General features: G+C 39.4%; 1 protein-coding gene across 2 annotated transcripts in view; it reads right to left on the bottom strand.

The window, feature by feature from the left end:
- The window catches only part of GPC3 (glypican 3), a 403,705-nt gene that overhangs the window by 49,258 nt on the left and 337,036 nt on the right, over positions 1–17,411 (bottom strand). For both annotated transcript variants that reach the window (XM_046673282.1, XM_046673283.1), the window contains one exon: positions 3,102–3,261. In XM_046673282.1, the coding sequence (XP_046529238.1) occupies positions 3,102–3,261 (160 nt within the window). The remainder of the gene's footprint in view (positions 1–3,101; positions 3,262–17,411) is intronic.

Raw genomic sequence — 17,411 nt, 5'->3', positions numbered from 1 at the left:
GCTAGATACCAGATTAGATGCTTTACAAACTTTTCCCCTTGATTTAATCCTGCGATAGTCCTAGGGGGTTGGGGTAATTATCCTCATTTGATGTATGAAGGAATGGAGACTTAGACAGGAGGCTAAGAGACTTGTCCTAGGCTCATAAGTAATAGAGCCAAATTTCAAAAACAAGTTTGCTCTACGTCTAAATCTATTTTTTTGACTGCATCATACTTAAAATGCACACTGAGGGATTGGTATAAATTAGGAAGGAAGAAAAGAAGAGTATCTATATAGAAATAAACTAGGAAGAAGAATAGTACATTTTTGGGGCTCATGGGTCATGAGTTTGGCTGTTCTTGCCAAGGTAGAGGGTTTCTGTGTGGCTAGTGGTGGGAAACGAAGCTGGAAGGGTAGTTTAGGCTAGACCAGAAGGCCCTCAGAACTCTTAAGAAGTCTGAGCTTTATCCTCCAGGCAATGGGGACAGAATGAAGGCAGCTGAGCTAGGGAGAGGTATGAGATGTTTTAGAAAGATTAACCTGGCAGCTGTGCAAGATGAATTTAGTGGAATCTTCTGCCTGGGTCCCTGATTCTTTGTTCTCTAACCTGCTAGCCTAAGGCTCTCAATACTCCTGCCTTATCCTAGAAGCCTGGAGAACACTTAAGATACGATTGCAATACTATATGCAGGAAAGTGGAAGGGAAGAGAAAGAAAGTAGTGACAGAAGCAGAAAAAATTACAAAGAAAAAATTTACAGGGATTTGGAGCCCAAATGCATATGAAGGGCAAGGGAGAAGAAAGAGTCAAATATGACTTTAGTTTTAAGCCTCAGTGACTGGAACAATGGGAGTGGAATTAGAAAAATAAAGTATTAAGGGAGGAGCCAGTGTGGGATGGTCCATTGATAATTTTGATTTATGACATGTTGAGTCATGGGTAACTGTGGAAAGCCAGGTAGAAATGACTCGTAAGCAGCTATAGATGTGGGATGGTAGCTCAGGAAAGCAGTCAAGACTAGAGGGAACTTTATGTTATACCCATAGTGATATAATAGCTAAAGAATGTTCATTACAGTATTATCCACAATAGCCAAGAGGTGGAAACAACCTAAATGTCAATCGAAGAATGAATAGATAAAGATATCATGGTCTATACATACAATGGAATACTATTCAGCCTTTAAAAAGAAGGAAATCCTGCCATATACTATGTCACGGCTGAAACTGGAGAATATTATGTTAAGTGAAATAAGCCAGACACAGGACAAATACTACATGATCCCACTTATATGACGTAGCTAAAGTAGCCAAACTCATAGAAGCAGAAAGTAAAATGGTGGTGCCAGGGATTGAGAGAGGGGGGAAAAGGAGAGTTGCTGTTTAATAGGCATAGGGTTTCAGTCATATGGAATGAAAAATTTCTGGAGATCTGCTGTATAGTGATGTGCATATAATTAACTATATTGTACTGTACACTTAAAAGTTTGGTATAAGGGCAGATTTCACATTTGATGTTTTTCACCACAATAAAAAAGAAGTTAAAGAAATCATAAAAACAATAATTGAAAGAGTGAGAGTGGATAAGATCTGTGGGTTCTCTGGAAAAGAGAGAAAAGATAGAGGATTAAGAAGAGATCTCTGGATAATACCCAGTTTTGGGGTAGGATTAGGAAGAACCAGTGAAGGAAAGAGTCTGAAAGAGAATTAGGACCATGTAGGGTCTCAGAGGCCACGGGTGATAGGGATTCAAGGAGAAGGCTGCACTGCAGAGGGAAGAGGATGACACTGGAAGTCTCAAGATCCAGGTTAGATTTCTAGTTCTTCCATTTAGGTAAATCTCATTTCTTCTCTGAGCCCCAGTTTTCTAATATGTTCATTGCAGCATTATACACAATAGCCAAGACTTGGAAGCAACCTAGGTGCCCATCAAGGGACGAATGGATAAAGAAGATGTGGTATTTATACATGATGGACTACTACTCAGCCATAAGAAATGACAAAATCCGGCCATTTGTGACAACATGGATGGACCTTGAGGATATTATGCTGAGTGAAATAAGTCAGAGGGAGAAAGTCAAATACCATATGATCTCATTCATAAGTAGAAGATTAAAACGACCAAAAAAAAACACACATAGCATTAGAGATTGGACTGGTAGTTACCATTGGGGGAGGGGGGAGGGCAAAAGGGGTGATTAGGGTCACATGTGAGGGGATGCACTATAATTAGTGTTCGGGTGGTGAACATGATGTAATGTATACAGAATTTGAAATATGATGTACATCCGAAAAAAGAAAAATTAAAAAAAATATGTAAAATGGAAACAAGAACACTTATCCATTTGAAAGTACTTTGTAAACTGTGATAATCAATACAAATGTGAGGGGGTATTTTGTTGATGTTTTGCCTTCTTGGTCCCAGCAGCTGTGTATTATTACTTTTTCTATTGCTATTGTTTTTCGTTTCTGCTGAGGAAGGTTCGCCCTGAGCTAACATCTGTTACCAATCTTCCTCTACTTTGTATGTAAGCTGCCACCACAGCATGGCCACTGACGAGTGGTGTAGGTCCACACCCAGGAACCGAACATGGACCGCTGAAGCAGAATGCACCAAACTTAACCACTAGGCCACTGGGGCTGGCCCTCTATTGCTGTTGTTTCTATGTAGCTCTGCAGTTATGTGTCATAACCTATCTATCTTAGACTACTTATGAGAAGACAGAACAAACATGACGCTCTAAGAAGAGAGAGTCAGCTACGTCTCTTCCTTTGAAAGTTACCCCAACATTGGTTTTCACTAGACTCCCAAGATTACATTTCTTTTTATAACTGAGAAGAACCAAGGAAATCTCCAATGGGAAAAAAAGTCAACTCATTAGGTCAGTTCATTTTAGACAATGAAAAATAGAAGTAACCCTTTTAATCTACCTAGGTCTAGAGATTTAAAAAAAGGCTACCTGAAAACTTCATTTTTCTAGAGTATAGTCTTCCCTTGAAGAACTGATGGTATTGTGTGTTGCAGGGATTTTAGGTGGGTTATGGAGAGCAGATTCAATTGGTTTTTCATTCCCAAGCATCAGCACCTTAGCTCAGATTTGAGCCAGCACGAATCAGTTACCTGCAAGGAAGCGGAGCTGATTCTTCACTTTCATCATTCCATCTCCAGAGCCTCCGATACACTCGTCTTCATCATCGCCACAGTCTCCACTTTCAAGCCCTTCCTCATCAAGGTTTTTATCCAGAACTCTGCCTTTGGGCACAGACATGGTTCTCAGCAGCTGAAAGAAAACAACCAGGAATGCAGCAGCTCTTCATATTTCTCAGATAGGTCTAAAACAGTGTGGTATTAACAGGAGGCATTAAAAAATGTTGAATGAATTACACAGAAGCTTTTAGAAATCATTTTCAAATTTAAATAGGTGTAAACTGCTTATAGTCTTTAGATTTTCATACTTCTGGACCTTCCCATAGCATTTGATATGATTCTCCACTCCTTCACTCTACTTACACCACACAGTAGCCAGAGTGTAGACAGATAGTCCCCGACTTACAATGGTTGGACTTAGGATTTTTCGATGTTACAATGGTATAAAAGTGATACACATTCCGTGGAAACTGTGCTTTGAATTCTGGTCTTTTCCTGGGCTAGTGATATGTGGTGTGATCCTCTCTTGTGATGCTGGGCACCAGCAGTGAGTCGCAGTTCCCAGTCAGCCAGGCAATCATTAAGGGTAAACGACCGATTCACTGACCACCGTTCTGGACCCAGACAACCATTCTGCTTGTCACTTTCAGTACAGTATTCAATCAATTATATGAGATATTCAACCCTTTATTATAAAATAGGCTTTGTGTTAGACGATTTTGCCCAACTGTAGGCTAATGTCATTGTTTTGAGCAGGTTTAAGGTAGGCTGGGCTAAGCTAGGATGTTCCAAAGGTTAGGTGTATTACATGCATTTTCGACTTAGGATATTTTATCAGGATGTAACCCCATCGTGAGTTGAGGAAGATCTGTATTGCATCAGATCTTTTCATACCATGGTATTTAAGTTTCTGGAAGCCTCCATGGTAGGAGAACTCACTGATGAGGAACTTAAGACATAAGAGGCAAAGCATATTTATAGGCTGAGAGGACACCAAGATCAGAAAAGACCCTTATGGAAGCTCCCATAACTATATTTACATTCACTAAATTAAAACTACAAATGCTTCCCACCAAATGAAGGGAATAGTAGTGGCATTTTATAAACATTTTAAATGAATACTTACAGTTAATTGCCATGTACCATGCCTCGATCCCTAGAAAAACTTAAAATATCTCCCTCTTCCACAATTTCAATAAGATGCTTTGAAATACATTTTGCTTTATTGTAGATAACGTGCCAACCAAGGGGCATGTTTGTTTTGCTCCTCAGTGTCTGGGTTTTGGGTCACATAGTCAACATCTTTCTAATTTTATGGTGACTCCCACCTCCCACAAGTCTCTCTACTGACCCAGAGGCCCAGTTTACAGCATGAGTGGTCTTTGAGGGCAGTTCTCAGACTCCATTTGACTTTTCCTTATCATCTCTCTCCAAGGCTGTATTCCAGTATCCTCTATTCCTGCTCTAGCTTCTGCCTCACCACCCATTTTTAGTCCTATATCTCAGTCCCGCCTATTTTTAATAATCGCAACAAAAGGTGTTGGATATACAGAAAATGAGATCTTTTGCAATTGCAGAATAGGTATGGAGAATAAAAAATGCTGCATACACAGGCACACCCTGGTTTCTGTGGTTTCCATAGTCTGTGTTCATTGTCACTGCAAACTATCCTCTTATGTTCTCTACCTGTGATTTAGTTGCTAACCCAACATCTACTTGGAACAAGTTCCATACCATAGAGAAATGTGACTCTGCAGGGTTTTGTTTCAAGCAAAGAAAGAAAAGTCCCAAAGAGTTCTTTCCTGACCAACAACCTTTAAACCACCCACCATCTCACACTCCAACATCATCTCTACTCTGCCACTCTAACGCATCCACTCTCTAACCATCCTCTCTCCTCTACCACTCCTCCTACACACCTAATGGCTATACATCTAAATGTATAATATAGACACATAGGCTGGGATAAGCTAGGGCAGTGGTTCTCAAACTTTTTGGTCTCAGAACCACTTTATATTCTTACTGGGAATCCCAGACAACTTTTGTTTATATAAGTTATATCTATCGACATTTACCATCCTAGAAATTATAACTGAGAAGTTTTAAAAATATTTATTTAATAACTAATTTAAACAAAGAATAAACCTATTATATGTTAACATAAATAACATTTTTTAATGAAAAATAAATATATCTTCCCTGACATAAAACAGGTAGAAAGAAGGGTGGCATTGTTTTACATTTTTGCAGATCTCTTTAATGTCCAGCTTAATGTAATAGCTAGATTAATATATTTGCTTCTCCATTCAATCTATTGTGATAGGATGCTTTGATTGAAACATTTGTAGAAAATCCAGTCTCTCACAGATATGTAGTGGGAAAAGACAAGTATTTTAGTAGTCTTTCAGATAATTGTCGCTATTTTTCATTCATGCTACATAAAAACTCAAGTGGGAAAGATTATTTGCCATATGGAATATGAAAGTGTACAAATGAAGTTTTCATGTTCTGCTACATTAAAGTCCATTGGTATATTTTGAACTTTGAATGGGCCTTTTGCTCATTTTGTATCATCACGTATGGAACATCCAGAAAATATTGGTTCACTGAGCTGTGCAGGTTTTCCAAATGTTGACAACTTTCATTACATAATATTAAAAAAATCACATTCATTAACATCACCTCTAATCTCATTAGAAAAGTCCTTAAGTATTGGGAAGTTCTCAAGCTCATGGTGGTAGACACAAGTTTTCCAAAATTTTAATTTTCTCTTGAAAGTTCATATTTTATCATTGACAACAAATACTGTCAGTGGTTCCTTTAACTCAAAGACTCTGTTTGTTTTTTCGAACAAATGTCTAGCAAATACTCAAGTCTGTATAACCATAGTTTGTCAGTCATTATTTCAAATAAAATTGGTGTTGCACGAAAAAAGAGGCTAGTTTAGCTCATAGCTTAAATAATCTCACAGGTACTTTTCCTTGAGACACACGTCAACCCAGTTGCCAGCAGAAATACCTTAAATGTACTTCACATTTCATAATACAGAATATTTTTAAAAAGTATACTCAAGGGTTAAGGCTTAATAAATTATTCATTTTTATTGCTTTGAAAATGACATTCTTAAGTGAAACTGCCTTTCATTTTCCTGCAAGTGTATGCCACTGAAGCATACAACGTCTACTAGTACAGATTAGCGCCACTGCCTTGATTCATACCATGGAGCCAACAGTTTACTCACCGTTGCTTTTGCACCATCAGTGCAAATATCAACACAGTGAAAAAGGCAAACAACATCTTAGTATTGTCGTGTAAGTAATTTTGGCCTTATGGCTTCCTGGGTTTCATGGATTACCAGGGTCCATAAACCATTCTTTGAGTACTGCTAATTTAGACTATTATGTCACTTCAGTTTGACCCAAATACCCTAATCTCCTTTACCATTATTTCTTATGGGAAAATTGCTTTTGACATAGCATTTTTAGGTTAATTTTCAAAATACATCCTTCACGTATGTCACAGACTACCTGAATTAGAATTATTCACATAAAGGCGATTTGTGGTTAGGCATAGATTAGTGAACTTGCTATTTCTCAAGCACATCTCACATCTGTGCTTTTCATTAATCCCTTCAGTAAACATTAATTGAGCACCAAATAGGAGCTGTTTTCATTTCTGTCTATTGAAAGCACTCCATCCTTTCAAGACAAGCTCAAATGTCACTTCTTTGATAAAGCTTCCTGGCTACCACGGATGGTCATTATAGTTCTCCCTTTGCCCTCTTCCACCACTGTTCCCTTTATCTGTATCTCCTATAGAGCACTTTATGTATGCACCCTGGTATTACTTATTTGTACACGTGACTTTGCTCCACCATCAGGCTGTGAGCTGCCCAAAGGCTGTGTCTTATCTATCTTTGAACCCCATAGCATTGAAGGCAGTGTCTGGACATAGTAGGCACTCAATAAATGTGTTATTGAACTGAAGCAAAATGAAGTATGTGGTATCTTTAATTCTTTAAAAGCTGCTTCCACAACTTCAGGAAAAAGGGAAAGCCAAACCACAGATTAATTACAGAAGAACTTGTGAATGAATAGCTAAACCCTTTTGGGCGACCCTGGCTGAGACTTGTAGTTAATCTCTGAGAGGCCATTTTCCAATCTTGTGTACAATGCCCCCAGTATTCTCTGGTAGTTCAGTTTTTTTTTTTAAGTGCAATTAAAAAAAAAAGCTTTAAAACTTTGGCAGTGAGATTACTTTCTTTAGTTCTTAAATTACTCCCATTTTGGAGACAACTTTAGCATTGAAGAAGGATTATAGTATACTTTCAAACCATTTTACACCGACATCTGCCGATGAGCCTAACCCTTACACATTAACAAAGCAAATCCAAACCTAGAAAGCTATTGTTAATGCAAAAGTTTTAAAGAAGAGTCTGAAGCTCCAGAGTGCTGAAAGAAGGGTAATGTGTCAGAGACAAGGAACTAACTGCCAGCGAGGACTGTGGATTTAGCACAGCTCAGAATTTGGCACAGAAATGAAATCAGCTAACTGCAATGCACGATATTGACCTTTTTGTTCCCTCTCTCTCTTTACAGTGTCTTCCAGACGGAACACTCACTTTTTAAAAAGAAAGTTATGAGGCCCTTGCACACAAAATCAGGTAACTTAAGGTGTCTAATGCCGTTGATTAACTGTTTACCATTTTCAAAGGACTCTATCCTGTTAGTTTTTTTTTTTTTAAGATTTTATTTTTCTCCTTTTTCTCCCCAAAACCCCCAGTACATAGTTGTATATTCTTCATCCTGGGTCCCTCTAGTTGTGGCATGTGGGACGCTGCCCCAGCGTGGCTTGACGAGCAGTGCCATGTCTGCGCCCAGGACTGGAACCAACGAAACACTGGGCCGCCTGCAGTGGAGCACGCGAACTTAACCACTTGGCCACGGGGCCAGCCCCTATCCTGTTAGGTTTTTAAAAGCCAAGGTTTAGAATAATGATTATCAATGTAAACTATCTTATTAAAACACAAGTTGATTATTTTACTCCATTACTCCCATAACCATTCTATAAACCTGACATTTCTGCCATGCATTGCTTGGCATGCCTTAGGGGCAAGCGCACAGTGCCTTTCACAGCCTGGCTCTTTCTACAGCTACCACCCGCCTTGCGACTCTGTTTGAGCCACAGGAGACTGTCACAGTTGCTTAAATATCCAATCAATTTTTATTTTATAATCTAATATTTAAATTACATAAGTATCAATATAATATAGAAAGGTGAAAGGAAAGAAAAGTAAGGAAAAAAAAACCAATTTCCAAACTCTAATAAACAATATTTGTGTTTTCAAAGGTATGCTTTTTTTTTAATGCCTGTATTTTTACATAGTTGAGCTTGGATTTTAGAATCAGACTGACGGGTTCAAATCCTGGCTTTTCCCTTTATTAATTTTTTTTCCCACTTATTAACTCTGCTGCTTAATCTCCACAAACCTCAATGTCCTCATCTGTAAAATGAGGAAAATAACGGCTGCCTCATAGAATTGTTATAATGAATTAATGGGATAAATGTAATGCTTTGCATGTGATAAAATACCTAGCATAGAAACCTTAAAGGATCTACTGAAATTTACTTAACCATTCTCCTAATACTGAGTATTTACATTGCTTCTAGTTCTTTTGCTTCTATAAATAAAGATGGAGTATCAGGATCATTCACATAACTCTTTCCATATTTTGAATTATCTTCTGTTAGTGGGACTACTGAGTCAAAGTGTGTGTACATATTTATACACCATGGGAGTCTCTAATTTCCATAAGAATCACCTAGGATGTTTGTTAAAAACTCAGGCTCCCAGGCCCCACCCACAGAGCTTCCGACTTAGCAGGTCTGTTGTGGAGCACAGATCTGCATTTTTTTTTTTAAGATTTTTTATTTTTTCCTTTTTCTCCCAAAGCCCCCGCCCCCCCCGCCCCGGTACATAGTTGTATATTCTTCGTTGTGGGTCCTTCTAGTTGTGGCATGTGGGACGCTGCCTCAGCGTGGTTTGATGAGCAGTGCCATGTCCGCGCCCAGGATTCGAACCAACGAAACACTGGGCCGCCTGCAGCAGAGCGCGCGAACTCAACCACTCGGCCACGGGGCCAGCCCCCAGATCTGCATTTTTAACTAGATCTCCCCCATATCTTACCGTGAGTGAACCAGAGACCACACTTTAAGAAAGGCTGCTCCAGTGTTGCTCCAATTTCCAGAAGCCTTCTGAAACCATCTTCGGACAAGAGTCACCTTAGCCCCATGTAACACACATAAATCCTTAGTACATGCTCTCCAAACCATTTTTTTAAAAAAGCAAATGCAATGTGATGATTTCATTTTCGCTTAGGTATGGACATCATGACCTTTTTGTCTTTGTAGTTAATGAAAATACCCTTATGTAAAGGTGATTGACTTCATTTGATTTGAAAGGGAAATATTTAAAGTTAGCCCTGGAACAGGTACTCAGGATTGTGTGATAAAAGGAAACAAAAAGCCCGGAATAATTACTTGAGAAAATTAGAACCACAGTGTAAGAGAAAAAAAGACTTTCTAGAATAGAGCAATTTCATGTTCTTAAAACCATAACGAAGATAACAAAAGGCACTGCAGCATGGGACAATGTGATTTGGCCAAAGCTCTTTTCATGCTTGGTTGACAGGAGAACAAAGATCACAGGACATACTTGTTGTTCTTAGGAGGACCAAATATGCTGAAATTAGACCAGTGAGAGCAGCAACTCTTGATCTGTCTATATGGTATAAATAATGTGCCTCTGGGAATTATCTTGATTGCAAAGATAGGAACCTTATCAGCCACACACTGTGCTAGGGGTTAACATATGTTCTCTCACATAATCCTTGAATCCTCACTACCAATTTGTGTAACAGGGAAAACTGCCATCCCCATTTCCCACATCAAGGGAAGACACTGAGGCTCAGAGAGGGGACCTGACTTGACCAAGTCACCGAGTAAGTGACAGAGACCTCACTAAAAATAAAGTCCTCTGCTCCCAAGTCTAGTGCTCTCCAAGAAAAATGTGCTGTCTTGGGTAAAGACATCAACTAATGGGGTCTTCCTCTCACATTTTTGCCATCTTGACTGCCTTTACCTGAGAGAATTTCTAGTCCAATCTCATTTTCTCAGATGCTAGCCACGAACTTTACCTGGATGGGAAAGCCTTTTGTTATTGAGTGCGAGAGCCGAGAGGGGGAGATTGTGACATTGGATGTCTCCTGCTTGTTTTCCCCAGCCTTGCCATCTACTGTGTCTTAAATAACCAAACTATCTCATCATAAACAGCTTTGTTTTGAAAAGCTTCAGACAGCTGGTTAGAAGAGAATGAAAAATTCCATTACTGCTGCTACATGGCTAAGAGTTTTCTTGACTTTAGGCTCTTTAGCATTTTAAAAATCAAAGAGAAGTAACAAAATAGATACTGCAAATATGAGGTTTGCTGCATATTTTGAGGATTTAGCTGGTTTTGTCTCTTTTGGCTACTTGCATACCTCTCTCTAGGCATTTTTTTAAATATCTGGAATCCAGGTTACATTTTAAAGCTATTAAGCTGGGCTTACAAAACTGATTTTGAACTATTTGGATGCTCAGCTTTATACAACCTGCAAGGAATGCTTTAGGGGCCCGGCTTTCCATGTCCACAGCAATGTAAACATCTGCTTGACTGTTTGTATTTGAGTAGCACAAGCTAATGGGAAACAAATGTGGTGACTCCAATGACTCCCAGTTTTTCTGGAATGCCATTATTATTTATACATTGTGCACATCCACAAGGCCTAGGGCACGTGACCTCTGTTTTGCGCGCACACTTTCTTTGAACGAATCCACCAAACCACAGCCACAACTAATTGGAAACAATTGCAATGCCACACATTTGAGATGAAGCCAGAATCCAAATGTATAGGGCTAGAATTAATGGCTATATATGCACTTCACACACTGAAGAGGCAATAAAGTATAGCACTTAAGAGTGTAAGCTTTGGAATCTGACCAGCATGGATTTGAATCTCTGCTCAGCCTAGTTACTAGCTGTGTCACTTTGGGCAAGTCACTTAACTTCTCTGAACTTTAGTTTCCTCACTTGTGAAATGGAGGATTATACTATTCATTAACTTCACAGGGTTGTTGCAGAATTAAATTAAATAGCACCATTCACCTTTCGTAGCCCTATGTATCATTCTTTCATAGAACTTTCCACAGTTTGTAATTACTATATATTCCTGTGTTGCACCCCCACTAGACCAACAGAAGAGATAATAGTCCGTTTCCATTACCAGTGTGTAGCAGTGTTTAGCACAAAGCAAATGTTCAATAAATATTCATTAAATGGATGAATGAACAAATAAATAGAACAATGCACGTAAAGTGCTTAGCACATTCCTTGGCAAGGTAATAAGTTCTCGAACATGTTGACTCTGCTGCTGAGGATAATATGATGATGATCTTGAAGAGGAAGAAGGGGAAGAGGAGGAAGAGAAGGAGAAGCAGTAGCAGCCACAGTAGCAGACATCCAGAGCTTATTACAAACGTCTTGTAAAGCAAAACAAATAATACTCCATGGACAAATACTGAGGCACCAGAAAGAAGGCTGGGTGGAATTTTCGTAAGAGTCTGAGGAAACCCTTCTGGATGCTCCCAATAAGATAAGTCTGCGCACTAAGGCTGCATGGAGAGATGCTTAGTAATGGAGAGCAAAGGGACCTGCTAGAGGCTGTGCTTCCATATGGTCTCAGTAAGAAGACCACCCACGCCCAGTTACGCTGTTGTCTGGGCACTGCCTCCATGGCCGCCTCTTATCCTCAGCACACACTTTCTCTACCACTTCCAGCTTCCCCGATTCTTACTTTATGTTTGTTAACGTGGTGCTGAAACTTCTGAAAATAAGTCCTCCCCGTTAAATAAATGTCTGGATGGTAAAACAAACCAGGATGTGAAAGAAGCAAACTCAGGATGAAATGAAAACTATTTCAGTGGGGCTCCCTCCCAGAAATGGTTCTCTGCTGTTTTAGGAAGCTGTCCACTGCCTTAAAATATAACATTTATAATAATATTACCAACGGCATAGAACTATATAGAGTTTTATCCTTTTCCAAGAGGAAGCATAGCATGGCAGTTAAAAGCTCATATTCTAGAGTCAGAAAACTTGCATTCAAATCTAGATTCTATCATTTTCTAGCTTTGTTACTATAAACAAGTTATTCTTTAACGTCTCTGTGTCTTATGCTTCTTATCTATAAAATGGACATAATACCAGTACCTATCTCCCACAGTGCATTACTGTGGGGATTAAATGCGGAAAGCCATGTAAAGCACTGAGCTTAGTATCTCACAAACAGTAAGTGCTCACACAATAATATATTATCTATTAAAAACTATATATTAATAAAATCTGAATCTCTGAAGGGAATGAACTGTGAATTTTTGGTACCAGTTAAAACTTAGTTATGGCCCGGGTAGGGCTCATTCTGTAGAACACTGTAGGCCCTCCATAAATCTTAGTTATTGTTTCATTACTATCAGCATTTCATTATTTTTTATTTTTATTTTTTTGAGGAAGATTAGCCCTGAGCTAACTACTGCCAATCCTCCTCTTTTTGCTGAGGAAGACTGGCCCTGAGCTAACATCCGTGCCCATCTTCCTCCACTTTATACGTGGGACATCTACCACAGCATGGCTTGCCAAGCGGTGCCATGTCCACACCCAGGATCCGAACTGGTGAACCTCGGGCTGCCGAGAAGCGGAACATGCGAACTTAACCGCTGCACCACCAGGCCAGCCCCTCATTATTTTTATAATTAAAAGTATTTCCATATCTCTTTTCTCAGTTGATCCATTCAGGACCCCTGTGAGGTAGCAGGGAGAGTATTATTAGCCTCATTTTACAAATAAGGAAATTGGGGCGGAGAGAGATGTGAGGGAATGTGCTCATTTTTAGCTTGAAAACTGTTTAAAGGTAGCTACTGCAAGGTTGTTAGGATTTGGAATGGAACCAAGGAGGAGGGCTTCTGTACTCCAGTATTGACTTGGAAAGGGCATGGCCCTGGGGCTAGCACAGTGCCTGACACATAGTAGGTGCTCAGGAAATGCTTGGTAACTGAAAGACTGAATGAATCAATGGGTTAGCAAAATAAATAAGCAATTTCCCTTATACCGGTCAGAATGGCTATAATTACCAAGATAAAAAACAACAAATGTTGGAGAGGTTGTGGAGAAAATAGAATCCTCATACACTGCTGGTGGGAATGCAAACTGGTGCAGCCACTATGGAAAACAGTATGGAGATTTTTCAAAAAGTTAAAAATAGAAGTACCATATGATTGAGCTATCCTACTACTGGGTATTTATCCAAAGAACTTGAAATCAATGATCCAAAGAAGTTTAGGCACTCATATGTTCATTGCAGCATTATTCATAATAGCCAAGATGTGGAAGCAACCCAAGTGCCCTTCTGTGGATGAATGGATAAAGAAGATGTGGTATATATATACAATGGAATACTATTCAGCCATAAAAAAGACAAAATTGTCCCATTTGCAACAACATGGATGAACCTTGAGGGTATGATGTTAAGTGAAATAAGCCAGACAGAGAAAGACAAATACAGGATGCTTTCAGTCATAGGTGGAAGATAAACAAACACATGGATAAAGAGAACAGATTAGTGGTTACCAGAGGGGAAGCGGGTAGGAGGTAGGCTAAAGGGATAAAGGGGCACATATGTATGGTGATGGACAAAACTTAGACTACTGGGGGTGAGCACAATGAAGTGTGTTCAGAAACTGATAAATAACGATGTACACTCAAAATTACACAATGTTATAAACCATTATGATCTCAATAACATTACTTGAAAAAATAAATAAATAAGCAACTTATTCACCAACTTTTGATTTCTCCCAATCTCCCTCTTTAACCCTGGTCTGATCTTCCATTGCTATTGCTCTGGTATGGTAATAGCCGATTCCCGTCAGGGAGCCCTGGATACACTGAGGCTAGACACCTACACAGAGGTACAGATAGACTGATTGACTGACTGCCATCACTCACTTTATTAGGGCGCTACCCTGAGAGGCAGGTCTTCTATTTCCCTCTAGGTGAGGGAGCCTCCTCCTCTGATATAGTGGGGGAAAGTCAAAGAGGAATGCAGAAAATTGATCTTCCTAAGCAAATGAACCAACTAATCCAAAGGGATGTGGCCAACCAATGCACTAAGTAGCTGAATGAGGTTCCGGAGGCCACCCAGTGAGCCTCTTCCAATCCCTGTTGAGTACTCTGTTTGCTAGATTAGTCAGCCCGTGTGTGTTAATTCTCAGCTCTGTAATGCCCTCCTCTACAGTCTCTAGACTTACTAGACTAAATCTCAGTTTAAGGGGCCAAAAGCCCCACAAAATAAAGTTCCACTTGTAAGGCTGGAGCCAAGCTTGGCCTAACTTCGAGAAGCTGGCCAGCTCAGGCTGATTTGCCAGGTGTAGCAGCAAAATGCAAACACAGTGAAATACCCTTGCAGGATCCCAAGTCTAACTTCCCTCGGAAGGCGTCTGACCCTGGCTACCACCATTGTTGAAGATTAGTGACTTTTTGTCCCTATGCCAGTTTTAAATTATTGTGAAAAGCCACAAGGACAAAATATAACTTTTCTGGAAGGAAACTTACTTTGAAGACATCTGTGTAACCCCATGGCATCACTCGGTTTCCAAAGGAATTGCCTCAGTTAGATGAGGGCCACTGACAGAGGGTAAGGGTTCCAGGGTGAGAGTGTACCAAGATATTACATATTTCCTCAGGGAACTGAGGTTACACAGATACGATCTGAGCATTTACTATTATTCTAGTGTATAAATCTGATTCATTCCAAATAGACATCTTGTGGTTATACTTTTGGGAAATGAGAATTCTTGCCTCTAAAAATAACCTCTGTGTATGAACCACATCAGCCATGTCATTAAGCACAGAGCTTGAGGAGCCAACCTCAACGACTGGAGGATGACGCTTCACTATTCTCCCAGAAGGCCTGTGGCCCACCAAGGCTTAGGGAGATGCCTCTAGTTTCCCTGTCAGAGCTTCCTTCCTTTAAAGACTGGGTCTAGACTAGAATTTATAAATAGGTTTTCAGTGGAAATGGTTTTCCTTCTCTGGGGTACTACTTGAAAAATATGAATATTTAAATATGTTTCAAATAATTAAGGCTGCATTGTGTTATTTGGAAGGATAATAAATGACCTGGCGCACCTGGTATAAATAAACTCGCTGGGACTTGATGAAAAACTAGATTGTGAGTTTCTAGTTATTACTTCCTTGGAGGTCAGAGAGCTTCAAACCTTTCCCTTTCTAAGTTTTAGGCCATAGAATCCTAAGGGGAAAATGGGCTCCCCCAGGAAACAGGAAACATGAGTAAAATTATTATAATATTCATATCTAATAACATACTTTTAAAGGTTGAAACAGAAGAAGCAAAAGAATGGTGATCTTGAATACTTTTTAGCCTCATTCCTTGAGTGAAAATTAACTTAAGAAATGCCCAGGTGATTCTTTTAAATATGAAAAATGGGGAGTGTCCTAACACAGTGTTTTGTTTGGTAAATACAGCATTAAAGATGCTAGAACAATTGGCTCTTTCTGAGTCATCTCCACCATGTATAGGTTTTGTAATACTTTGGTCACAGAAGACTACTAGAGCACTGGAATTTTATGAGGGCCATTGACAACCCTAGTTACGTTCTGAAGCTGCCAAGCTTCCTTATTGTGGTGTAGTTTTCCTTCCTATACCTCAAGTGGTTTGAATGGAGTGGTCAAACAGTGGATAAAGAGATGTGAAATGGAACTGCTGGTATTCTCCAACCGTAAAGGAATTTAAGCCCTGACTTTTGGTAAGCATTTACAACACTGTTTTAAAGGAAATCACTAACACTGTAGTGCAACTCAAGCTTAGCCATTAACATTTTGAAAATATTCACTACTTTATTAGAATCGCATATTTAGTCTGATGGTCTTTTAACAAAGTTCACAGTCATTTTACATCTACTTACTATTGATACTGGTGATCATTCTTCCAACTTTAGCTTAGTCAATTTTAGTTTCAGAAATTCTAGTTGCAGAGCTTTCTGCTGGGTTGATTGTATATGCTTATGAAATAATTTCTATGTAGCATTTGACTAAACTTTCCTTCACACTCACCTTTCATCTCCTAAATAAAAATGCTCGCTAATCTAGTCTACCTATATACTTGCCACTTGGTAGCATATCTTAGATTAATTTTACTTTTCTGAAATAAGCATAAAGTTGGAGCCTAGTATAGATACAAAAATTTCCATTCCCATCTAGGTCTCTCTCATCATTGCTTCTTATTTTGAATTTCAAACCTCATCGAGCATTTCTCCTATTGGCTCTGCCTAGGAATCCATTCCTCAAGACAGGTACCTTGTTTTTCCTAAGAAGCTTATTAGAATTTAACCACAAGGTCTGGGAAGAGCCTCATGTAACCAAGTCCAGCTAATTTGTACTTTGTCTTGGGCAGAGCTTGATCCTGTGGTCTTTTGGCAAGGTATATATTGGTAGAGATCGTGGTGAATTATTTTTCTCTGTTGGCTTTCTTTGGTGGATGGGATGTGCACAGTTTGCTTGCTCCTGGGACTGAAGTGCTTGGCTCGCTGTCTTACCTGGACTCCTTCCCTATCCCTCAAAACTATTTGGTGATGATGGCAGTGACAGAGTGGCAGGAATAGGAGAGTATAAGTGTGGGAGGGAAAAAGGACAGCTTATACCAGGCTTCAGCCAACGCATATTTATAGTTCCACCTTTCTTTGTTTCTTTTCACCGAGCTCAGTAGGTAAGAATGTCTTGACCAGTTCTAACATGGGCTTCTCCATCATCATCTGAGATTCTGTTTAGTCATACTCAATTAAAATTTTGTTAAATAAACACCTGTTTCCCTCCTCCACATTTAACCTCTTTTGATATACCAGGTAATATACACACATTCTGACTATCCTGTTTGTTCAACGTACTTCTGGATTCAGCCATGGTAATTTTCATCTTTGAAGAAATCAACTTGCATGTCCTAGCTAGATGCAACAGGGAAGGAGATGGTTGGGAAGCAGAGAACTTATCTCCCAGGAGATGGCATCCAGTATGAGAAATGGAGATATTAGATGTACTAGGCACCCCATAAATGCTCAGCATTATATTCAACATGTTACTAAAGGAATTAAGTCATAGACTTGGAATGGTAAGTGAGT

This window comes from Equus quagga, chromosome 10 (assembly GCF_021613505.1).
Source record: "Equus quagga isolate Etosha38 chromosome 10, UCLA_HA_Equagga_1.0, whole genome shotgun sequence".
Taxonomy (NCBI): Eukaryota; Metazoa; Chordata; class Mammalia; order Perissodactyla; family Equidae; genus Equus; species Equus quagga.
Note: the sequence above shows the minus strand (reverse complement) of the source record. Positions and strands in the feature narration are given on the sequence as shown.